The following is a 26,917-nucleotide window of genomic DNA, read 5'->3' as shown; positions in this document are numbered from 1 at the left end:
GTTATGTGAAACAGAATGGTTATTGATTAAAAGATTAAAAATGGTTCTGCCATATGACCCAGAAATTCCACTCCTAAATATTTTTCCAAAGAATCCACTAATTTGAAGGGAAACTTGCATTCCTATGTTTATGGAAACACTATTTATGATAAACACCATACAGAAACAACTGAAGCATCCAAAAGTGGATTAGTGGATCAAAATGTGTTATATAAACACAATGGAATGCTACTTAGCAATCAAAGAATACAAACTCAAACCATTTTAATGATGGTAGATGGAACTGGAAGGTATTATGCTAAGCAAAATAAGTCAGAAAAGGAACAAATCCTGAATGGTGTCACTTATATGTAAACTATAGATTAACCAAAGGGTCAGATAAAGCCAAAGTTAAAACCCAACCTTTGAAAGCTGACTATAGAACTAAAAAATACAAAAGAGAAGGGGTGGGGTTGGGGGGGAGAACAAAATTGAGAGGAAACACAAGGGACAATGGTGGTGGATTGTGTGTGCTTTGGTGGTGGGATAACTATGGGAATAATAATATTAACATGTTAACAATAATTCCTCCAAAATACAGTGATATCAACCAATATTACTTCAATTAAAAAAAAAAGAAAACTCTTCAATAGATGATGCTGGGTAAACAGGACAACAATATGCAAAAGAATGAATTTGTACCACTATGTTGTACCACACAAAATTTAATACATAATGTATTAAAGACTTGAACATAAGATATTAAAAACATAGGTGATAAGCTCCTTGACATATATCTTGATTATGATTGTTTTAATCTAAAAGCAAAAGCAACAAAAGCAAAAATAAACAGCTAGCAACTACATCAAACCAAAAACTTATCAATAAAACTATCAAAATGAAAGGACAGCCTACTGAATGGGAGAAAATATTTTAATTATATCTGATAAAAGCTAACAATCAACATTATAAAGAAGGCATACAACCCAATAGGGAAAAAAATGAACAGGAGATCTGAATAAATATTTTTCCAAAGAGACATACATATTATCAGGAAAATACAAAATCAGAACTTTAGTGAGATATCACCTTACACCTGTTGTGTCATTTATGGAAATTATATACTTAAAACTAGGAAACAAAATCCTAACCCATTTTAAAATATTCTACTGAGGAATTTTAGTGGATTTAAACTCATTTGTTAAAAAACATTTTAAAAAAATAACATTTTCCAATTATTTTGTGAAATCAACTAGTATCGTGAAAGATGGAAATTCAATATCCTCATTTCATAAATTATTAGCATATTTGGTAGATGAAATGAAAAATTGTTTTATAATGACTTAGTAAGTATAATGTACTTCTGTTTCAAATTTTTTTTTAAAGATTTATTTATTTATTCGTACAGAACTGGGGTACAGGCCAGAGATGCAGAGGGTGAGAGGATTCACCAGAGACTGAGTGTGATACAGAACAGGCAGATCAACAAAGTATACTGCTGAGGGGCGCAGCGGACGGGTCAGGAGAGGTCTGCCACGCCATGTGGATTTCCTCCGGGGCAGGCAGGGATCGAACTCATGCAGAAGTGGCTTAAGCTTCTTTGTGCTGTGCTTTAGCCCGCTGCATCACCAGGGAGGGCCCTCAATTTATTTTTAAATAATATTTTAACTGAAGTATCTATAGTGCATCATGTAGGTTTCATATGTGCATCATTTAAATCAACATATATATGTACTTGGGAGCTCTATTATTCATGCTAGTCTATACATACTATCACTATTCTAATATCTGCCTGCTGTTTTCAGCAGAAACTGGTTCCCTAGTATGTTCCTCATAAAATGACTTTTGCACTTGGTGGAGGCCCCCTGCATGGTCCTACACCTCTCCGACAGGCAGGAACTCTGGGCACCAAGACAGCATCACCAAGAACAATTGGTACCAACAATCGGTACCAGGGATCCCCAAAATTTTCATGTTTTTTTTCATTCCAGAATTTTCTTGGTGCACTCTAGACATTATAATATTCCTTAAACTGATTGATTAAATGATATAATCATGTTCTTGAGGCATTATGCCATTTTATTTTAATGTAATATCAAGATTACTTTCAAAGCTATTGTGAAGTTTATAAAAAATAAACTGTAAACTGTTAACAAGTTAGAATTGGAAAATTATGTATATAAAGGTGCTAACTATGAAGCTGGTTGTATCTGTATTATATTCATATATTAGAAGGCAACACAAAACTTAGATACTTAGATATCTGTGGGGTTTCTGGACTCAGCAAAATGTATATTCTTCTGATCTTACCTGGGGTCACTCAGATGACTGAACCAATGTCAGCTTACCTGGTACTAAACAATCTAAGATGAAATTACTCAGATATTTGGGGTCTTCGTGTTGTATATCACTAAATTTTCTCTCCATATGTTCTCTCAACATTCTATTATTCTGCCATGGACTTTTTTTTGGTGGTAATCAAATTTACCAAAAGAATGACTGCTGTGAGGACTTCTGACCCTGGATTTCAAAACTCACACACTGTGACTTCTGCCCCATTCTGTTGGTCCAAGTCACATGTCCACTCAGATGGAAAGGTTGTGGAACAAGGCTACACCTCTTGACAAGAAGATGTGTGAAAAATATGGGGCCATATTTAATCTACCATAGAAGTATTTACATGATTGTTGGATATAATTTTTATTTCTCTGTTTGCTGGAGTGAGATATTAAAGTTTATGAGTTTGTTGTAAATAAGGGACAAATGAGATATTTTATCAGAATAAAGAACAGATTCCAAAAATTCACATTTTTAAAGTTCATTTATTTTTAATAATACATACAAATTATAAGAAATTCCAAAAATATAATAAGTAAAAAGAAAGTGAAAAATAAAATGTACCTCAACTATAATTGCCCAGAAACCATAATTAAGATTAATTATAAACCATTTCAGCACCTTTCTCTGCCTGTTATATAGCTATACTTGACTGAAAGATTTAATATACAAAATTAGGGTGATTTTTCTAAAACTAATACAGAATATCACTTTATTAAGTATATTCATTTAGTAAGAGAAAAAGAAATCGAATGAAAGAGCTTCTTACAAGAGATAGTGCATGCTAAACAGAAATCTCTGAAGTTAAAAAATAGGAAAGTCATTAATAGGTTGGTCATATCTTTTTTAAAAATTTTTATTGAGGGAACATTGGTTTACATTGTTTATATTTTGGTCTTTTAAAACATTAGACAGGATTGATTAAATCCCTACTATGAAAAATAATATTAAGTCTAATATATTTTCTTCTACCTACCCTTGTTTTACATCAAATTTCTGTTCATTATATGATTTCTTTAAAAAAATAGAGCAATATCCAGTCTACAAACAGAGCTTATTTTACAAACCCTTGTAGAGATATTAGAAGAAAGATGAAGTCAGTCAACACTATATCAGATCTCTACAGATTTGGACAGAGAAAAAAAGGAAGAAAGAAAACACAATATATAAACTTTGTTGGAATGTTCTAATATTCTCTCAGATTTTATTAAATGTTCAATACTTGTATTTTTCTATCTAGATAATGGTTTAACTCATATTATGTGTAGGTATCATTATGTTTCAGATTATTTCCATAATTCCTTGTGCATTTCTCCCTTGAACCTTCTTCTTGATCACAGTCAGCCCCATCAATTTTTATATAACAGCTGCTCATAGGGTAAGAGATATGGAGTTTCTCATAGTAAAGAGATAAGGAACTTTTTTCAGTTTGCATCTCTTTAGATTTGAAGATATTATGACAGTTGTTAGGATTTTTGATAATTCCTCATTAAAACTTTTTTTGGGAACCAGAGTTGCATTAGGAACTTCACCCTGTTGTACTATATATCTCAAAGATCTTTCATTTCTGTCCTTGACCACAAAAGTTTTGAGATTATGACATAAAGCTATGGCTATTTCTTATTTGATTGTTGCCAGTAAAGGCTTTGTTTATCTGTAGATTTTACTTTTTTTGGTTTATTTTATTTGATGTTAAGAGGGGAATATTTTGTGATTCAACTTCATTCTACTATTTTAACTTGAGGGGAAAACTCTGTAGTACAGTTTTATTCTACCATGCTAACTTGTAGCTCAAGGCACTAAATTTTAAAGAAATACCTTCAATGTAAGGGAAAATTAATCATTAAAATCTACAATGCCTTCAGCCTTAGTTTTGTAACAAATACAGAGGATTTTTCTTAAATGTAGTTCATGCAAAAATCCTTAATGAAATCTTACCTATAGCGGCAGCCAGCTGTTAAGTGTATCTCAGAATGAAAGGGAACTTATAGTGCAGAAACAAATATGATAAGGTAAATTAATTTTAGATGATCTAACATTATACAAAATTAATGCTCAGAACATCTAGAGTGATACCTGGTTAGAAAGCATATTTACTCCAATTTAGTGTGTATATATCACTTTGATGAGGCTTTCTAAAATTGCAGATCTGATTCAGTAAGTCTTAAATAGACCTGAGGTTCTATATTTCTAACAAGCTCCTAGATAAAATACTGTTGGTCTTAAATTACACTTTGAGTGGCAAGGTTCTAGGCAATTATAGAGTCAGGGATCTATTTGTCTGAATCCTTGAGACCAGGACGTATGCCTTATTCATCCTTATTCATCATTGTATTACTGCTGCCTAATGAAGTACCTAAATGATAGTGTGTCCTGCAACATTTTCTTGTTAAATAATGAATCAATGAGCTGAATAAATAAATGACTACTAAGTACCTAGTAGTCAATAATGTGGTATGCATTATTATCTAAGTAAGAATTCTTATGTTTTGGAAACCAATAAATTATAATAGGATTGCTATTGGGCTTAAAAGTATAAAATCAAAATGTTTGCTCAGGTGAAAAACTGTTGCCCATCACACTAATACTTTGGACAAGGAAGTACTTGATACTTCAAACAAATCCTTATTTGAATTCTGAAATTTGTTTGGGTAACTTAACAAAGCTATTAATGGGCTCTCCCTGGTGGCGCAATGGATTAAAGCACTGTATTATGAAGCTCTCCAAAGCCACTGGGGCACAACTTCCATCCCCCTCTAGGGAGCTGACCCATATGGCCTGGCAGACTTCTTCTGATCCACTGGCTGCTCCCTTCAGCAATATACTTTGTCAATCTGTCTGTTCTGCTCCCCACTCTGTCTCTGGTGAATCCTCTCATCCACCACACCTCTGGCCTGTACCCCAGTTCTGTAAGCATAAATAAATAAATCTTAAAAAAAGAAATAAAAGCTACTAGTTCTCAATTTCTTGGCTACATTTTAAAATTAATGGGAGCTTTTTTAAAACTGTAGTGTGCAGCAACCCAAGCAGCACATTTTTTTTTTTTTTTATGGTCACAGAGGAAAACTACCTTGACTGTGTAATCTTTGAACCAAGGTCAGTGTTTCATTTATTTATTTATTTATTTATTTTTTAAGATTTATTTATTTGTGCATACAGAACTGGGGTACAGGCCAGAGGCTGAGGGGCGGCGAGAGGCTTCGCCAGAGACAGAGTGGGGCACAGAACAGGCAGATGGACGAAATACACTGCTGAAGGGAGTAGCGGGCAGGGCAGAAGAGGTCTGCCACGCCATGTGGTCACCTCCGGGGCAGGCGGGGATCGAACTCATGCGGAAGTGGCTTTAGCCTCTCAGTGCTGTGTGCCACCAGGGAGGGCCCTCATTTATTTTTTAACTCTTAACACCTACTAAAAGATAAAGGATTCAGCAACTGTTTATTTAATCAGTGGATGAATTATGTTATAAGAAAGTATTATTAGGCCCTCCCTGGTGGCGCAGCGGGTTAAAGCACTGCACTGAGAAACTAAAGCCACCTCTGTATGAGTTCGATTCCCGCCTGCCCCGGAGGCGACCACATGGCGAGGCAGACCTCTCCTGACCCACCCGCTGCTCCCCTCAGCAGTGTACTTCGTCGATCTGCCTGTTCTGCTCCCCATTCTGTCTCTGGTGAAGCCTCTCACCCTCTGCATCTCTGGCCTGTACCCCAGTTCTGTACGAATAAATAAATCTTTAAAAAGAATAGAAAGTATTATTAATTGTCACAGCATTCTTTAGTATAAAGGGACTTTATTAGCATCATGAAATTCAGTAATTTTAAATGCCCTTGTAATACAGACAATATTAAAATTTGGTATTAGGTGTAGATGTATTCCTTAGTATTTTGTTGGTACAATTTCAGTTTCATTTCACTTGTTAAATAAAAATAGGATGAGTAGAGTGTGGTCAAAGATAAGAAAACTGGCACAGTATGTGAATTCTGTGATGGGGTACTTAGGACTGTTACAAAGAAATCTAAAGTGTTTTAGATTCATTTATGGGAGGGCAAGGTCAGTTAATTTCATTGCTGAGCTGCAGCATCAACTATGTTTTCATTTTTTTTTTAAGACCAGAAATAATAACCATTTACAGTGATAAATATTTATGTTTCTCTACTTTTTAAAGACAAGCAGAAATAGCAGAAAATATTGACTTAATGACACAGCATACATGTAAACATATGCTGAAGTTTAACAGATGTTTTGAATACTAGCTCTTCCTTCTAGTTTGATAAGCCCATGAGCAAGTAAATTTTAAATTTTAAATATTAAATGAAATATAAATATGATCTGATGAGATTGATATACTTATGAAATGGGAATGTAATTAATACTTTGATATCTTAATTGTTTGTTGACCTCAAAGCATTTTGAATAGCTGAAAATAAGTCAACTGTGCCATGCAACATAAACACAAGCTGTAAACTCTTTGTGGTATTTCCTGTACATATTCAAGAATTTGATTTACCCTCATTTTTATAGGATAAATAAAATAAATACCTAAAACTACAATATTTTGAGCAAAAGTAAAGCTTTTCATGAACTGTGATTCACAAAAAAAATCCTTGTTCCCTCATTTATATGAAATATTTGAATTGAGATGTTTTGAGTATGCAAGCATATATGTCTGCATCTAATAATATTTTTGCCTTCTTTCAGGAAACCCTGATAGATTGGTGTGATGAAAAAGAACTTAATTTGATTCTAACGACTGGAGGAACAGGTTTTGCACCACGAGATGTCACTCCAGAGGTATGCCTTTCTTATTTAAGAAAAAGACTATTAATTTTTTTGTAAGATTTATTTATTTATTCGTACAGAACTGGGGTACAGGCCAGAGATGTGGAGGGTGAGAGGATTAACCAGGGACAGAGTGGGAAGCAGAACAGGCAGATCGATGAAGGACACTGCTGAGGGGAGCAGCGGGTGGGTCAGTAGAGGTCTGCCACGCCATGTGGATCTCCTCTGGGGCAGGCGGGAATTGAACTCATGCGGAAGTGGCTTAAGCTTCTTAGTGCAGTGCTTTAACCCGCTGTGCCACCAGGGAGGGCCCAGACTATTCATTTTTTAAGCCTTTTGTACTATTTTTATAGTTTTGGAACTGTAGCTCTATGAATGAAAAATTCTTAGTAGAATTGTATTAAACAATGTCTTTTTTTTCTTTGAATTTTAACTAGAAATGTTATGTAATATGGGGAATTAACTGGACTAGAAGAACATCCTGCTTTTTTCCAGTGGTCTGTTATATCATCTGAACTTCAGGAGGTGATAGCATCGCTCTAATTTCACATGGTGTCTAGTTCAATGTATTTTGTTACTATATGTGATTTTTCTTGAGATACTCTAGTCATTGGTCTCAAAGCATAGTAGGATGACAGCAGTAGAATAGATATGAAAATTTCACAGTACTTTTGAGGAAGTGTTATATATTTGAAAATTTAAGTGTTAATTTCAATGTTAAAAAAAAAAAAAAAAAAACCACCACCAGAATTAGTATTTAGGTTTCTTGCTGAGAGTCACTTTCTACCTTTGTACAAGGAGAAATACCAGGGAAATAATGAAGACTAGGCAGCCTCACTTATACAGTTTAAAAGTTTTTTATTTTAAGGAAGCTACATATTTCAGGTAATATTTCATAATCCTATAAACTTTTATTACAGGTATGATTTTGTTTCCTTTACCTTCCAAAAGGTTTTTTTGACTGAATTTCAACTTAATGTCCTTTTTTTTACTGTCTCATTGACAGCAAGATATTTTTTCTTTACATTTATTGATAATTACAGTCCGTATCTGGTATAGTAGTTTTCTAGTTTTAGACTATGCCACAGAGGGCTTATTAAAACAAAGATGCTGGGCCCTATGCCAGAGTTTCTGATTGTTTATATTTGCAGTGGGTCCTTAGAATTTATATTTTCTAAGACCCCCAGTAATACACCTGTTACTAGTTTACAAGCCATCCTTACAGAAGTTGAGAACCAGTGTTCTAGTATATGAAAATGCATTTTTACAGTTTGTGAAATGTTTTCTTTTCTAACAGAAAAAATCATGACAGAATTTTTTGAAGTATATTAAAATTAGATTGATAAAATGGCTTTCTTATTTTAAAGTAAAACAGAATAAAGTTAATATTGTATTGAAAAATTAACTTCAACTGCTTAAAAAAGAAGTCATCCTTATATAATTTACCTTCTGGGTTCAAAAGAAAATGTTCCTTTGGCCAGTATTTCCTGGGAAGTTAACTTAAAAAGTGTAATTTGAGGGGAGCAATCTACTGTAGGGTGTGTTTGTATTCTGTTTTTCTTGTAAGGGAATTGACTACCTATGTGTAGATTGATTTTTGGAGCTGCTGTGTTATTTTAAATATTTGAAACAAATTATTTTAATTTCTTTTCTCTACTTTTGAGTGTGATAACTTGATATTTTCAAAATAATATTGGCTTTTGGCTTTATCAGAGAAGTATAAGTTACTAGCATTCATTCATAACCAGATAATATGACCTTTTAATTGTGGAGAAATAATTCATATCACAAAGTTGAATGCTCAAGTTAATAAAAACACTAAGTTAAAATTTCAAACCTCTTAGTTCTGGATCTGTTGCTTGCTAACAAGGTTATTGTACAATAGTCATGAAGTTACTATGCTTCAATTTCCTTATTGATAAGGAAGAACCAAAGTACCTATCTGTCTGACTGGATATAAAGATTCTATGACAACTAATCCTGGCATTTTAGTAAGTGCTATAAATGGGTTAACTTATACTGGTTAAAGATTATTTTTATTAACTGCTACATAATAGCTGATTGGACAAATTTCATAGGTCTTTTTTTTTTTTTTTTTGTATTTAAACTGCCAAATGGACAAAAACCGTTATATTACATTGAAAGTATATCCTCCAAATCTACATGGTCTTGTTATTTTAAAATTTTTGATATATTTAAGATTTCTATGATATCTTTTCCATCTGTATATAAATCAGAGGTTTTAAATTTGTGACATTCTCCCTCCCCTTCCTTTCTTGGTACTGTTAATTATGTGTGTCCTTCAATGACCTTGTAGGTTTCATTTTATTATTGAGGAATTCTTTATTCTTGAAGTTTTCTGATTATCTGAAAACCAAAGGGCTGCTCTTATATTTTGTTTCTCACATATGACTATAGCCACTACATGGGTAACCTTGTTGCAATATCATGATGTATAATAGATAAACCTTACTAAAAAATTAATATATATAAATATATACAGTATGATTGCTTCAACAAATGTTTATAAGATTGCTATGCTTTTGAATAGTAAACATAAAAGCAATATAGTACCACCCAACAAAATTCGACTAATTTCTTTTTTCCTCTGCACTCTTATATTGTTACAATTCCTATAATATCTAAAATACAACATTATAATATCAGATAGGAATCCAAAAATACAAGTTGGTATTTGTAATAATAGTTGTCTTTGATGTCTTTGTCATTGATAAGTGTACCTTAAAAGATAGGAAATTACAACAACTTAATAAGGTTGCAACTATTTCCAATGTTGTCAGAAGTTATTGATAGCAAATGAAAACATCAGTGATAAACATAAATAAAACTCCCTTCAGGTACTAAAATTTTACAGTTAATAATTGCTAGCAACTAGTCTGATCTAGTATGGGGTACACTTGTTTTTGGCATGTGTATTTTAGAAAGAAAGCAAAGGGGGAAAATGATAAATAGAATGAAGGAAATAATGTCATGTAAATTTATTAACATTTGGTGTGAACTCTCGAGAAAATGAAATATTAAAGAGACTTAGATTTCTTCTCAGGTCCATTAAAAAGAAAAAAAAGACAAGTTTAATAATATGTATCTCTTTGCATGGTTTATAGAATTAAAGTATCTAGAATTTATTTTCCTAAATTTATGATTTGATTCTGTTTATATCTTAGAATATTGTTCACCTGATAATTCCGTATCTTTAGCCCTTCTCCCTCAATGTGAGTTATTCTCAAAGCTTACATAGAAAAAATATAATAAAGTCACACACTACAACTTTTAAAATTTATTTTTAAGACTAAATTGCATTATTTTTTATCTGATATGGATTGATTATTCTGTTTGCATTTGTGAAATGCTAGTAATTGTAAAATCTTAGAGCATCAGAACACATTACTTATACAAAGTATTATTTATCTCTTCATATCCCTTTATCACTTAAAAGTGATATGTGACCCAAAAAGGAATTATTATTCAAAGAAATTTTTGTTGTTCTTAAAAGATAAAATTTTAATTAAGGACATGTAAGTGAGGTGAATTGAAAGTCCTTTAGGTGAATTCTAGAAGACACTGAAAGATTAAGAAACATTAAAAAAAATCCTTTATAAAGAAATATTTGATAATGTTATAATAAATTAGAATATATTAATTTTTTTAGTACTTATGGAAAAAATAACTCCCTCCCTTTTAGAGTACTACACTATTGCAGAATAAAGGTTTACATGTATTATTAAAGAGTTAAGTTTTGAATTAAAGAGTTAATGAAAACCTACCATGAATTAAAAGTTAAATGAAAACTTACCATGCTGTTTCTTTACTCATTCATTCGTCGACATTTTAGGTATCTAGAAAGAAATCAAAGGAGAATATTTTAAATTTCACTATCCAAAATGAATTTTTATTGAAGTATCTTCATACTTATTTATTTATATTTTGCCTCTGACTGAAAAAGCCAAGTCAAACATTTTTACTGTCAAAACATTATAGCTGAAAATCTTAAAATATTTGGATTATCTGATCTTTTCAGAAAAAGTTTGCTAACCCCAGGTCTGTTGGCTGCAAATAAATCCTCTTTACCCATTTTTAAATTTTATGACTTTTAACTTTTGTTTCTTAATAATCTAAAATGGTGTTAGTTTTCATTTCTTAAATTTTTAATTTATCAAGAAGCAAAGAAAAGCATTTTCTTGCTATAATAAATGCAATTGCCTCACTGACTTAAAAGACAATATACAGAACAATAAAAATAAAGACCCATATTCTAAGTGACATATAAAATTGGAAACTTTGAAAGTTAGTCAAATTAATGAATTTGTTCTGCTTCAAATAAAACTTTACTCTTAAACAAAAATGTCCTGATACAGCTGGTCAAAATGAAATAATCAAAATGAATTCTTTCTGTAATTTTTATGAAATATTCTTGAATGTGGGAAATATATTCCCATGTCAACTTTGTATTCACATGTTGGGATTCATTTTAATGCCATTGGAGACTGACATTATTATTGAATCAATCCTGAATTGGTTTCCAACTCTACTAGTTACTAACTCTAGACTTAAGGCAAATTAACCTAGTGAAACCTCAATTTTCTCATATGATACAAATTGGCTAAACTATATCTTTCAAGTTCTTTCTAATAATTGAGATAATAAAAGTAGCCAATAAAAACAATTTAGCACATGTAGCACTTACTAGGGTGTCAAGAAGCATATGCTAACTCATTTAACCTTCAAACAACCAGATGAGGTAGATTGTGTATATATACACACATACATATATATATGAGGTAGATTGTGTATATATACACATACATATATATGTATATATGTATATACACACATATATATGTATATACACACACACACACATATATTTTGAAAGATTTATTTATGCTTACAGAACTGGGGTACAGGGCAGAGGTGTGGTGGGTGAGAGGATTCACCAGCGACAGAGTGGGGAGCAGAACAAGCAGATGGATGAAGTACACTGCTGAGGGTAGTAGCAGACGGGTCAAAAGAGGTCTGCCAGGTCATGTGGGTCAGCTGCCTAGCCGGTATCAAACTCGTGCTGCAGTGGCTTCATAGAACTTCATAATGTGATGTTCTAACCCACTGGGCCACCAGAGAGAACCCCTTTTATATATTTTTTTAAGATGGAAAAACTGATACATGTTGACTCAGCCAGGTGACTTGCCCATGGTCATCTAAGCTTGTAAGTCACAATAATTTATCCAAAAGGATCTACATAACACCTGGCACCTTTGTTGATGCTCAGTAAATGTGTTGTTTTTGGTTTATTGCCTTTTCTTCTTCATTTAATTAATATTACTACTAACCTATTACCCTTAATTGGGTATGGAATCCCTGTGAATTTCTGCTACTAAGCATTGTACTTCTGGAAATTGCTGTTAACAAAACTGGTATTAACATACCTGGTAGATATGTATTAAAATAAAGATGTAAGTCAGTATTTCCCCACTACGGCTTGAAAGTCTGGGCCAAAGGATTAAGAATTTGGATACTCTATGTGATATGAGAAATGTGGATCATTGTGCAGTTAAATTAACTATCTTCTGCCTGAACCACTTTATTTTGCTGTAGGTCTCTAACTTTCTTAGTTCTTCTGTAATTTAAATTCTAGAAATGATTCGTGTATGTGACATGAAATATAGCTTTTTAGTAATTTGCTAATTCTGGTTTGGTTTTTTTTTTTAATGTATACCCATTATAAAGTAGTATATGTCTCAGAGCACAGTCATACTTAATTCAGCTGAAAAAATATTTATTAAGAATCTTGAAATTTTATTCTTGAATGAGCACTAAAGTACATGTATTATTAAATATTTGATGCCTAACAAATCAAGACAGTATAAACTTTGTATCAGAAATGTTTGAACAATTCATTCCAACCTATTTCTTGAAAAGGAAAAATTAAGAAACAGTTGAGGAATCAGTTAAATTTTTATACTAGTAGAATTTAAACTATAATTGAAAGAGAAATAGGATTAAGATTAGGAGACAAGTCATTACAGGTGGGAGTCAAGAAAGAAGGGGAAACATGTTATCAATCTGCAAAGAGAAAAATAAATTTAGGATAATCTTCCTGGCTATAACAGAAGATTATCTTTGCATAGAAAGATGGATAATCTAGCCCTATGTTATTTTAATCTCTTTTTTAGAACAACTAGACTAGTGCCATATGTAGAGATGAGAAATAACAACTGTCATTTTTGCCGAAATTCCTTAGAAACCAGAATACTATCAATCAATACATATACTATAATCTAAGTAAAACACAAACTCTTTTTAAAAGCCTGTGAGTGCTTGGATGTTGGGCTAGAGTGATAACTTATATCTGAGAAAGTGTGAACTTGTTCCCCTAAATCATAGACTAATGTAACCATAATAAAGAAAAATAAAGTTGACATTCAAAAAAAAATTCAAATTGAAGGAGGACCTCTTGAGACTTTGCACACACATTGTCTAGTAGGACTAACTTCATTGTTTTTGAAGATTACTCGTATGCCCTCTTGTTTTGTTTTGTGTGTTACTTTTAAGTCCTGTTTTAATCTGAAAACTTCATGACTGTCTGTGCCATTATTTATATATAAAATTTAAGCTGCTTTAAAACAGCAAGTTGTAGTTTTGTTGATGTATTGATTGGAAACTTTTTCAGTCAATATTTACTTTATAATCAAAATAATCAAGAAATATTTTCATTTTGATTTTGCCAGCACTATGTTATCAAGTTAGTATAGTTTTTTATATAAAATTACAAATTACATGATATATAATAATTACAAATTGCATAATAATTAAGAAATCACAAAATCCCTCAGTTTGAAAAGAAAGTAATAGCAATGATGTCTTAGCAAACCCTTCCAAGTCTTGCCTACACATCTCAATATCACTTGTATAGTCTAATTGTGTGAAAGTCCACTTTTGAAACCTGTCATCTTATAACTGATTCTCCCCTTACAATGTACAAAGTATGTTAATTCTGCTTTTACATAAAAGTTCTTATATTTGAAGATAATTAATACATTTCCCCCTTAAGTCCACTTGCTTTGGTATTTTTTTTTTTTTCTAATGGCCATAAGTTTTTTAATACATTCACCCTCTCTTTAATTTTTTTAGGCCCTCTATGGTGGCGCAGCAAGTTAAAGCACAGCACTAAGAAGCTAAAAGTTGCTTCATCATGAGTTCAATCCCTGCCCCGGAGGTGACCCACATGGCATGGCAGACCCCTCCTGACCTGCCCACTGCTCCCCTCAGCAGTGTTCATCAGTCTGCCTGTTCTGCTCTCCACTCTGTCTCTGGTGAATCCTATCACCACTCCTGCTGCATCTCTGGCTTGTACCCCAGTTCCGTATGCATAAATCAATAAATCTTAAAAAAAAAAAAAAGACAATGGACAAAATGCCTTGAAAAGTACAAAGGTGCCATGGTCAACATACATACATACATACATACATACATACATATATATATATATTTTTTTTTTAAATAATTACTGATTTATACATGCAGAACTGGGGCTTAGGCCAGAGGTGCAGGGGTGGTGAGAAGCTTCACCAGAGACAGAGTGGGGACTGTAGAATAGGCAGATCGATGAAATACACTGCTGAGAGTAGCAGCAGGTGGGTCAGGAGAGGTCTGCCAAGCCATGTGGATCACCTCCCTGGCCAGGGATTGAATTCTCTATGGCAAACTTCATGGTGCTGTGCTTTAACCTATTGCGGGACCAGGGAGCCCTACCCTCTCTTATTTATGCACTTAAAAGAAAAACTTATTAATATAATTATATTAATGAGAAAGTTATAGATACAAAATTAAACCATTTAGATAAAATAACTAAGGAAGAAAATGACATTGCATTTAAAACTATTAAGTTCAAAAAGCTCCTATTTTACATTGCAGCACTAAATAGGGAAAAGTACCTTGCTTCTTGAGGTCAAAATTCTGGAATATTTAGCATAAGGCAAAAACAAATTTCATATGTAAAGAACCTATAAATAAAATGTTTGTTTCTCCTTAAATGTAATTTATTAATTGCATGCCCAATCTATCAAAAGGTATGCTCATTTTTGTTGAGGATCATACAGGAAGAAAGATCATATCAATAAACATACAAATAGGTACAAATGTACTTGTTAAGTTACATCCTATGTCTAATTAGAACTTTTACTATAAAAATAATGTTGCTATATAGCTATTTATCAAGTTTAAGCGGCACAGCATAGTAGCTAAGGGCACAGGCTACTTAGGTTTGAATCCTGTGTCCACCTTTTACACCTAACTATTATTACAGCCTAACTTATGATGTGTCAAATGGAGAGAGTAAGAGTTTTTCGTCAAGCATAGTTGTATTATATAGGTTAATGTAAGTGAAACACTAAAAAAAATATTTGTTACATAAATGTTTGCTATTATTATCTACAATTAATAGTTTTAGCTTTAGAAATAAGTAGATAATGTTTAAATAAATATAGAAAGCATTTTTCTCTGGGGGAAAAAAATAGCAGGATAAAATCTGAAGTACACCGTAGTATAGCTTTGGAACAGGAAAAAGAAACAGAAAACATTCTAGATGTTGACTTTAACCAGTGACAAAATCTTGAAATCACCTTTCCATCCTATCTTTGTAAGCCTACTCTCATGAAAGAAAGAGAAGTGGGCATACCTAAATAATTTTTTTTGCAAAATACATGCTAAGCATTGGCAATAAAATGTCATTGTTTTGCAAATATAAAATGCAAAAATTATTTTCACATGATATAGTTGCAAGAATGAAAATTCCAGGATATTTCTTTCTTTATTTTTGTCTGTAATCAAGAATTTAAATTAATGTTCCTCATTTTTAGGTCTCATCTATATAATGGACTTAAATTTACTTTTCACAAAAGATATAATAAGATGACAACAAATAGATTTATAGCTATCAGTGCCTCTTTCTACTTAGGGTGCTTTCACAGTAGTAGAAAGACAGTACTTGTAACTTTGTAATTACATTCCGTAAAGATAAATAAAGGGAATCAGAAAGTAAATTCAGATAACAAAATTCAAATAGCTGCAAAAATTCTAATAGTTTTACCAGTACTATTTCTTCATTTGGAATTTGAAAAGAGAATGGCTGCTGTTAAAGAATAGAGAACAAATATCCAAGGGGAAGGAGTAACCATTTCAGATAATCACTAATGCTAGATACACAGTTAAGAATTTATAGGAATAATCCAGGTTCCTTCAAAAGAAACTGAGGAAATAAGCAATAAAGTTAATGGAAATAATGGAGTTTGAAAATGAATTGTCACTGGAAGAGAGAAAGACCAAAGTCAAAGGCAGCAACTTAGAAGAATCATTCAGTTGTGCTGGAAGGACCAAAAGATATCCTTGGAAGCAAATTAAACTCCTCTATGAAGATTGAAGATAGCATTATAGTAAGGATGTCATTGGGACAAATTAAGTGTTTTCCCTAGCCTCTTATTCTTTGTAATTAAGTTTGATTGTTATATAATATCTTTGTTTAGAATAATCTTCAGGGTATAACTTTATGTAAGAAGAAGATAGGTCAGTTTTGAGATTAGAAGATGATTTTTGAATAGGGTTTTATAATTTTTGTTAAATACTTTCCTATAATGTATAGGCAGTCAAACTGTTTAGAAAATAACTGTCAGTTTTGAATATGGAGTCTTACTATATATATATATTTTTTGCTTGCTATGGTTCAGGACTACAGTTTATAGCAACCCAAGTTATAATGAAGTCACTTTAATCCTATTCATGAGGGTTCAAAACTTCACATTGTGCCAAGTTCCCACTATTGTTAAACAGTTTTGTTAGGTTTGGTTAATTATGTGATACTTTGCATGTATTCTATTAGTGGGCCCTGTTTTCTTTCCTTCCTCATTCCATACCTTTCTTCCATTTTCAGAGTGTACTCTTTCTCTTGAGACGAAACTTTTCTGTAGTGTAGATAGGTAAATGAATATTACCATTAGCTTTAAATAATATTTTGAAGAATGAGAGGACTGCTTTTTTTATAGTATTGAAAGCAAATTCTAGTATAAATATACCTTCTCTCAAAGAAGTATATTGAGTAACAGAAACAACGTGTTAACAAAACTGTACTATTTGCCTTTGTTTAAACTTTAGTAATAAATCCTTGCCTTCCAAATATAAAATACCTTAGGATAGAGTTTAGCAAACTTATTTTTTCAATGTTGTGATAGTAAATATTTTAGGTTTTGTGGGCTTTATGGACTCTGTCTTATACACTCAGCTCTATCAGCCTTGTAGCCAAAATAGCTTTGTAGCGACCACAACACAATATAAATGAATGAGCCCTATCATGACCCTAGAAAACTTTATTAATCATGGATACTGAGATTGAATTTAATGTAATTTCCATGTCATAAAATATCATTCCTCTTTTGATTTTTTTTCAAACATTTAAAAACGTGAGGTCATTCTTAGATTACAGGTCAGCACGAAGGACTTTTCCTGTTGACTGTGGTTTACCAGCCCCTGTTTTGGAATATTCCTATTCTATAGTATACTAACAAGTTCTCTGTTAATCAAAAGCTCATAATAATATGAGTTTTCAGGGGTCTTCTCTGAAGGGACACCCACAAGAAATTTATACTTCAAAGACTAAGATGTATCCTGAGAACCTACTACGTATATTTCAGGCACTGTTCAAGATACTGGGGTGCAGCAATGAAGAAAATATATCAAAAATCCCTGCCTTTATGAAATTTAAACTTTAACAGGATGATACAAGTATCAATAAACAAGTGGAATGTATAGTACTGAAGATGGTAATAAGTACTATGAATAAAAACAAGCCAGGAAATGTGGATACATAGTGCAGGCAAGAAAGAGTGTTATAGTTTATATAATGCCCTCAAAGAAAGTCTTTTTTATAAGGTGTTATTTGAAGGTATCCTACCTTCTAAAAGAAGAAAAGGGCTATATGAGCCCTGTTTGTCAACCTTTATATAATTGAGTTTTCAGCAGAGGTGTGATTTAATATGACTTCTCTTTTAACAGGGAAATCATTTAGGAAGCTATTGCAATTATCCATTTAAAAAAAATGATAGTGATTTACACGTACAATAGAAGCAAAGGTAGCAAAAGAACATTATTGAAATATTTTGAGGGAAGGCAACAAATATAGTAAGTGAAAGAAAGAAGTTGATTAAGACCCAGGACTTTTACCTTGGGCAGTTGTATGGAGGCATTGCCATTTACTGAAATGTGAAGATTAGGTTTGAGGAAGAAAATCAGGAGTCTTACCTTGATCATAGAAATCTGAACTGTCTTGAGATACCAAGTTGGCAATTACATATATATATAGTTGGTGTTCAGAGGAGAAATTTGGACAAGTTATTAGGTTTTAGTGTCATCATTATCTCGTACTGTTAATTTTAAAATTGGTTTGTCCCCTCCCACTATCTTTATCTACTTTCAAAGAGGTAGGTAGTTTCTAGTAACCTATCCCTTCTGTTCACTTATAAAGGGGGGAGGGATCCAAATGAATCAAACCTAACATACATAGGAAGTACCATTAGTTGACTGTCCTCTAATTTTGCTATGGTGTAAACATGGGAATGAGTTTTCCCAAGTACCTCCTTGCTGGAAACTGTTTGCACTGGAGGTAAGTGTGAAAGGGGAGGTTGGGGGAAATGATGGGGTGAGGGCTTCCTAAACCTTTCCCAAAACTCAGAAATGGCTTCATTCTGAGAAAGGGAGAAGGTTCAGGCTGGTTCTAATTTCCCTGAACCAGTTCATATAGCCCTAAATTTGACCTGCTTTCCTCAAACTGGGAGTCAGAAATCCCTTTTCTCTTCTGTTTTTCTGCTGCAGAAATTCCCAACATTCCCATTTTGTGGGCTCCAGAAAGGGGTAAGCGAAGACTTCAATCCCAGCCAATCATTTCCAGATCAATAATTTTTTAGTGTTTTGGTTTCTTTTATCATCATAAAAAAAAAATGCTTGGACCCATTTTTCCCATCTGTTTAATTTCCTTGTGGATTGTTATGTATCTATGTTTTAGGGTCATTCTGTATCCCTGAGCAATAGAGTTCAGATCCATCTGCTATTTTTCATTTGTGTGCTATTCTCTTGTGAATTCTCATATGCAGTTTTTGATGACTGTTTCTTTAGAGAGAAGACACCCAATTCAGGGGACTGCTTTACTCTCAGTCACATCTTTTCCTGAATGGTGTTTTGTTCTGCTGACAGCTTTTCTCTACCCTTCCCAGTTGCTTCTGATGATCTGTCATTGCTTCTCTGATGCTCTGTCTTCCTACTTTGACTGCCTTTGATTTTTGTCTCTAGTTTTTACCCCACTTTATTCACCTGCTGAATGATTTGCATTCTTCACTCATTGGTGCTTTTGTCCATCAGCAAATGGCCTGGAACCGCCATATCCATCTGCTCTTTTAGCATTTTAGACTTTCCAATACTGTCTTTCTGCTCTCCTGCCATTCTCCTATACCATGGTATTCCAAGTGCTTTGCCATCTGCCTGCCTGATCTTGCCCTGCCCAGTCTATGCCTGTCGTGTTATAAGTAGGTTCAGATTGTTTCTCACTTCTGCTATTTCTACTTGCCTTGTGCCTCTGAGTTATACTACTGACTTAGTTTGCTTTGACTACTGCCTCTGGTACTTATTTACTGCACGTGGCTGCCCCATTAATTAATTACCTTGAGACATTGCACTCATCTCCTGTGGTCAGCCTTGCAACTTGCTGATTGGCCCATACCAACTCCTTTACATTTCTCTGCATCTGATAAAACACTGGCATTGTTGTTTTGTTGTCTTGTAACCCTGGTCAGATTTGATTTCCAAGAAAAAATGTTGCCTATGTATTGTCCAAACATACCTTAAAAACAAAAAAATGCTTCACTATATAATAGTATAGTCCAGTTTACTCCTAAACTGACTTTTAAATGCACTACCTCCCACCCTTTCTGATTTTTTTAAAATACAACTCCATAGTCTCATAGTCTTCACTTTATTTAGGAGTAGTTTTTTTTTTTCCTTAATTGTTTATCATCTTAACTTCAGTTGCTTTTTTTACATCATATATTATGTACTTTTACTCTGTGTGTGGGGGCTTTCAATTATTTTCCAGATACTAAATTTATACCTAATTTATTTCCCTGATTTTTCCAGGGCTTCATGAGGAAAATTTACTCCAATTAATTCTATCATTTTTACTAAGACGAGAGTAATTTTTTGAAATTCCAAGGTATCATCTAAAAAATTATAAATTTAGTTATCGTACAGCTCTTTGTAGTTAAGATTAAACTAGCTTCTTGCCCTGCTTCACTTTTTTCTTTGGAGGGTATCATCCCTCAGTCACCCAATAACTTTTATATTATCAGTTCTGTAGAGATCCTTTTGATATACTTACTCCTTTTAGACTGTCTTTTCTTATGGGTGAACTTTTAAAATTGACATTTCTCCCATTACTTGCTAAGTGCTTGACATCTAAGAAGGATTTGGAATACAAACTTATCTGCACTTTAAAGCTTGTTGTCTTAATCAATCATATTTAAGTGAAAGACAGACTCAAACAATAAAAACAGAATAATTTTGGTGAAATTTACAAGTGATTTCAAGACTCTGGAGATTGAAAGTAGGATTTGTAGGTGCATGTGCAAGAGTGTAGATTTCAAGTGTCCTATGTTTGTGTATGTTTTATAACATCATTGTGCTTGACATGTGGAAAATGCTAAGTATTCATTTTAAATTTTATTTTATTTTTACTGAAATGAAAGGGAAAATTAAAATTAAAATAATAGCACGGGAGATCTAAAGAAAAGATACGGATTTTTTTTTCCTTTCTAATAGTAGAGATAAAATTATTTGAAGAAAATGACCAGTGTAGGAAAGCCAAATCATTTCAACAATTTTTTATAGTGGTAAAGTATACCTAACATAAAATTAGCATTTTAATATTTTTAAGAGTATAATTCATTAACATTGTGACTCATAATTTTTTAAAATATTTATTTATTTATGCATACAGAACTGGGGTACAAGCCAGAGGTGCAGGAGACGTGAGAGGCTTCACCAAAGACAAAGTGGGGAGCAGGACAGGCAGATCGACAAAGCACACTGCTGAGGGGAGCTGCGGGTGGGTCAGGAGAGATCTGCCACGTCATGTGGATCACCTCTGGGGCTGGGGATCGAACTCACACTGAGGTGGCTGGGGCCAGCTTGCAGTGCTGCATCCTAACCTGTTGCAACATCAGGGAGGGCCCCATGACTCATAATTTTATATTTGTTTCCAGTACTTTTTTACCCTCTAAAATAGAAACTATGCACAAATTAGACATGTAAGTCCCTCATATAGCTCACATAGCGCCTGGTAACCTCTAATTTTACTTCCTGTCTCTGAATTTGCCAATTCTATGTTCCTTGTATAAGTGGAATCATATAATTTTTTTCCTTCTATGTCAGATTTATTTCAATTAGCAAAATGTTTTCAGCAATCATCCATGGCATAGCATATGAGTTGTTATGAGTAATAATATGAACACTGGTTTTCAAGTACCATTTTTCTTTCCATTTTGGGGAGGTATTTACCTAGAAGTGAAATCAGTAGTCTTTAATATCAAAAGAAATTAATTAATAGCCAAGGGATCAGGAAAGGTACATAATAAACAGAATTTATAGATAATTCCAAACATATGGGTTGGAAGGAGAAAAGAAATAAAACCATTTTAAAAGCTACAGAACAAATGACATTTAGAATACACTATAGGAGTGAAGTTGAAGAATGAAGTTAACCCCACATAATCTTAAATGCTTGAAGGATAGCAAAGGTGATTCTGAAGAAAATTAATAAAAAATGTATACCAACCTTAGGTAAGATAGGCATGCCTTTGAAGTGAACTAATGTGGTTCTTATTAGAAGAGAAGAGGTAGGCTTTTAAAAGGCAAGGTTTTAATGAAAGTGATGGGACCGAGCTTGAGGCATCAGGTTGTGTTTAGAGAAACAAGAAAAGGGAGCAGGAATTCATTTCAATTCAGTGTTTAATCCTGGACACCCAGCTTTCTAGTTAAAAAGACTTTTCCAAAAAGATGCTTGGGCCCAATATCAAGAAATTCTGATTTATTAAGTTAGCGATGTGATTTAGGTAAATGTGTGTACATGTGTCTATGTGTATGTATTTTACCCTACCAGTAAAACAATGTGAATTAAAATAAACTCTATATCATAGTGTCCTAGAATTTAGGACTAGACATTCTTCAAATAGTTTAGAACTGGAATAGTAAATATGCAATGATAATGTTTTTAGGCAAAAAGAATTTTACTCATTAGGTGATAATATTACTACTTGTTAACAATTGGTGATTTTTACATTCTCTGTCCACCTTCTCTTCAGCTAAACTTCTTCATCTAAATTACCAAACAGAAAATGAATTGAGTAATTATCTTCTCTATTTCCCCAATGATAGTATATAATAATACTATTCTGTATGTAGATGAAAGAAATTTATTGATTAAATACAATAATTCTTTCATAACCTATTAAGAAATGTTTGCTCTCTGCCATGTAGACACAAAGATAGAAAAGACCTTGTCTCCAAGAATTACAGACCAAGAGAGAGGAAAAAGATAGCTAATAAAAACTCATTGCTGATGTCTCAAAAATATGTTGTTTTCATCTAATTCTTCAAAGAAAGTGTTCAAGGTCAGAGTAATTATAAATTAGTAAATTACTTCACTTTTGAAAGTATCATTTATTCAGAAATAAAAGTCTTCCATATTAAAGTCTCATCACAGCTAAAGGATTCATAATCATTTAAATGACAGTAAGAATCTCTATAGTTTTGAGGTTTAGAGCATTCACTGGCATATTAGTGATTGCATTGGTAACTATTAATAAAAAACACACCTAAAGCCAAAGTTTCTTGCTTGTGAAAGTTCACCTAAAAACATCATATCGTAGAAAGCTTAAAGTCCTTTATTTATTTAATAACAAGAAAATCCTCTAATTTTTCTTGCAATCAGGAGATTCCTTGTAGGAAACAACTTTATAACATTAATTTCTTATCCCATTACCAACATTCTTCCTCCTGAAGATCAGTTGACTATATTTAGAAACTTGAAAAGGGTAGGTTTCTCAAATGAGTATTTCGTGGAGGTAATTTTATTCCTTCAGTTTTGAGTATATGCAGTGACAACTGTAGGCACTAATAACCAGTTTCTATTTCCTCTAATCTTTTTTTCCCCTTTTGTCTTTTTACTGTAAAATATTTCAATGTTGCTTGCAAAATTAGCATATTAATCTGTGGTATGTAGTAAGAACCCCATCAGTAAGGCAAATTGCCTCTGATACAGATACTACATAATACAAAGATCCTTTATGTATGTTCTTTAATTTCATAAGCATCAATGTCAACACCTGGAAAGTTTACTAAATAAATATTTGCATGTTTATAAATACAAATAGTCCCTACCTTTAATATTTATCTTTTAGAGCTTTTTAGATTTGGTGAAAAAAAATTAAGCATATTTATATTTATAGCAGCAGCAGAAAAACATATCAGTGTTCAGGAATCAAATTTTCTTTGGTGTGCTCATTGCCATATTACAGTAGTAGATATGTGTATTCTTTTCAGCCAGAAGTAACCCACTATGGAGATTTGAAGCAAATATTCTGAAAGTAAAACTATTTTCTCATTCCCAACTCAGTGCTTTTTGGTCAAAATTAAGATGCATCTTGTGAGACTGGTGACAGGCAAAACATTTTAGATACCTGCTTCTGATAGTGGGTAGTTACTATGAAATGAAACTCAAGATCCTTGCAAAAAACTCTTATTAACAAGAAAATCTGTTTTTGAAATTATATTCTTCCTATTTAATGTTATAATATTCAGACCCTATAATTTTATATAGTATAGATGTCAGAATAAGCAAGAAAATGGTGACCTCCGTATTGTGACATATTAAAGATGAGATTTTATATAAAAAATACATGATCATTTACAAGGTAAAAAATGAGAAAAGCTTGTAGAAATTCATATTTCACTCTGAAGATAAATATCTGAAAATATTCTGTTTATGTAGTTTTTACAAAAAAAGAAAATGAGACATACAGAAAATCAAAAAGAAGTAAATAAAAATCTCTAATCTCAACACGTAATTTTAAGCTTGAACTAATTTATTTGAAGAATTGGGTGCCCTTTATATATATACAAGATCATAACTCGGGCTTCTTAATAAAATCAGCCCATTGTTATCATAGACTCTAAAACTTATTGTGTACTTACTGTGATAAACACTTTATGCAATGTGTTATTTCATTTTCACAACAGACGTATGCAAGTTATCACTTGATAGATAAGACAATTAGATTTAAAACAATTAAATCATTAAAGATCACCCTAACGATTCTCATGTACACTCTTTCAGTCACAACCAACCCTCAAGAGTAACTATTCTTCTCAATTTTAGCATCATAGGTTACTTTTTTTTTTTACTGTTCTGTATATAAATAAAAACATAGTACATATTTTTTTTTGTGTTAGGGTTCTTTTGTACAGAATTCTGTTTGTAATATAATTCATATTGTTGCATGTACTTGTGTGTTCATTCTCATTTCTATATAGTAGTGCATGGTGTAACCTGTCAGTAGTTACTGATGTACTATAAAGAATTTATAAATCCCACTGTAAAGGCAGAGTGAATAAAAATTAAGGGTATTTCTAGTGGGAAGTGAAAGGTCTTGTTTTGTTTGTTTGTTTGTTTGTTTTTCTTTTTATATTAAATAGCAATGACTATAATGAGATTTGCATTTTAGAAAAGCTATATTCACAGCAGAACAGAGGTAGAATGGGAGTAAAATTAGCACTAACAAAAGTCAGGAGTTTATTGTAATAATTTATACTAAAGATGCTGAGAACTTAAAGATGCAGAGGAGGTAGAAAGGGAGCAGTGATTCTTTTAGCACAAAACTAATAGCACTTTCAAATTAAGGAGGTTGTAAAGAGTAGTTCCCTGAGCCACTCTTAAAAAGCCTATGTGTGTTACTGAAATACAAAAAAAAGTCCAATAAAAAGAAATAATAGTTTCCAATGTTAATAATAAAAATTAAATTCAGAACATGTCTATATTTATCTTTAATATTTGAGCTTAATTAAAAATACAGATATCATTAGATGGTAATGAGTAAATGCTGGAAATTTTTGTGGAGAGTGTGTAGGAAATGTAGTGACACTAAAGTTAATGCCTTGGGCCCCATGTTTTCATTTTTATTTGAAACTTAATGCTTCCTTTTTCATGTGCCTTAACTTTCACTATTTGTACATTTAGTCATGAATTAGGTGGTTTTCAGTCCAGGAGGTAAAAAGAAGAAAAAGAGAGGTCTTTTTATGTGTATGTATGTTAATAACAAGTATTGAGATAAGGAAAGTAGAAAGCAGTTAAAATATTGCATGTGGCCCTCCCTGGTGGCGCAGCGGGTTAAAGCACAGCACTGAGAATCTGAAGCCACTTTCGCATGAGTTCGATTCCCGCCTGCTGCCGCCTGCCCCGGAGGAGACCACATGGCGAGCCAGACCTCTCCTGACCCGCCCGCTGCTCCCCTCAGCAGTGTACTTCGTCAATTTGCCTGTTCTGCTCCCCACTCTGTCTCTGGTGAAGCCTCTCACCGTCCCTGAGCCTCTGGCCTGTACCCCAGTTCTGTATGAATAAATAAATAAATCTTTAAAAAAAAAATATATTGCATGTGTCTGAATAAAAGAAATTATCAGGAGTGGAGTTAACAGAGTTCCCAGTTGTTTAGGAATATAACTTTTAATTTTGATGATGCATATATCCCTATAAAAAATAAAGTCAGTGAGTAAGAAAGCTCCACATAGTCATCAAGCAATAGTATCACTTCAAAGAAGTATTGATTGCCATCTGAGACGGTGGTTAATAAGCTAGTGGTCTCTCTATGACCTGGAGACTCAAAGCAATTAACAGAGTACTAAATGTAAATGATTTTGAAATCAAGAAACCTAGCATAATTTTTTTAAGGAGCAAATCCTGACCTGATAGTAATTATAACTTGTCTGGTGATTGAAAAAAAAATGTGTATTTGTTTTTAAATTACAGTTAATTCTGTAGGATCTCTGGAGGAATTTGCGTCTTATTATCATATCCAGATACATGAAAAAATATACATTTTTGTGTATTATAGTATAGATATACAGGAGTAAGTATTTATTCATTGTATAATCACTGCTCTTTCTACTCACTAGCATAAAGCTTCCAGTTACTGTGATATTTGAGTTTCTGCCCATAGGTCCTTAAGAATATTGATAAATTAGCTCACAAAAAGTATGGCAGTTAGCTAGAAACAAAAGCTCTCCTCTTGTTCTTTAGGTTTTGTGTCATACTTATTGTAATTTCACATTATCACCAAATGAAGATATAAAATTAGTAACAAAAATTTATTAAAGTGTTTGTGATACTGTCTTATGAATCAAGAAAATATTAAGGCTTTTCTAGTCTTAAAAAGATAAATAATTAATATGAAATAACCAGGGCAAAGATTTATTCTATTAATCCAGATTTTTGTTAAATTCAAAGGACAAAAAACCTACCAAGCTTTAATTATAGAATCTTGTGCTGTAATTATTTAGTCTCTGCAGGAAAAGCTCAATATCATTAGTAATACCCTTCTGTTATCAGTCTTAACTCAAATCTCATTCCAAGCTCCCCATTCTTTTATCTTCAATCAAAGAAAACTGAATGATTGTTATGTGGCTCTTCTTTTTTCTGTAAGCCTTTAGTTTATATGCCGAA

The 26,917-nt window shown here is 32.7% G+C and overlaps 1 protein-coding gene across 4 annotated transcripts in view; it reads left to right on the top strand.

Annotated features, from left to right (window-relative positions):
• The window catches only part of GPHN (gephyrin), a 393,108-nt gene that overhangs the window by 148,408 nt on the left and 217,783 nt on the right, over positions 1 to 26,917 (top strand). For 2 of the 4 annotated variants that reach the window (XM_012724552.1, XM_012724551.1), the window contains exons 4-5: positions 7,012 to 7,104; positions 18,970 to 19,008. In XM_012724552.1, coding sequence (XP_012580006.1) covers positions 7,012 to 7,104; positions 18,970 to 19,008 — 132 coding nt within the window. The remainder of the gene's footprint in view (positions 1 to 7,011; positions 7,105 to 18,969; positions 19,009 to 26,917) is intronic. The other 2 variants (XM_004681769.2, XM_012724553.1) reach the window with 1 other exon arrangement.

The sequence above is a fragment of the Condylura cristata genome, unplaced genomic scaffold, assembly GCF_000260355.1.
Source record: "Condylura cristata isolate star-nosed mole 26May11 unplaced genomic scaffold, ConCri1.0 scaffold00013, whole genome shotgun sequence".
NCBI classification, from domain to species: Eukaryota; Metazoa; Chordata; class Mammalia; order Eulipotyphla; family Talpidae; genus Condylura; species Condylura cristata.
This window is presented reverse-complemented; position numbering and strand designations above follow the sequence as displayed.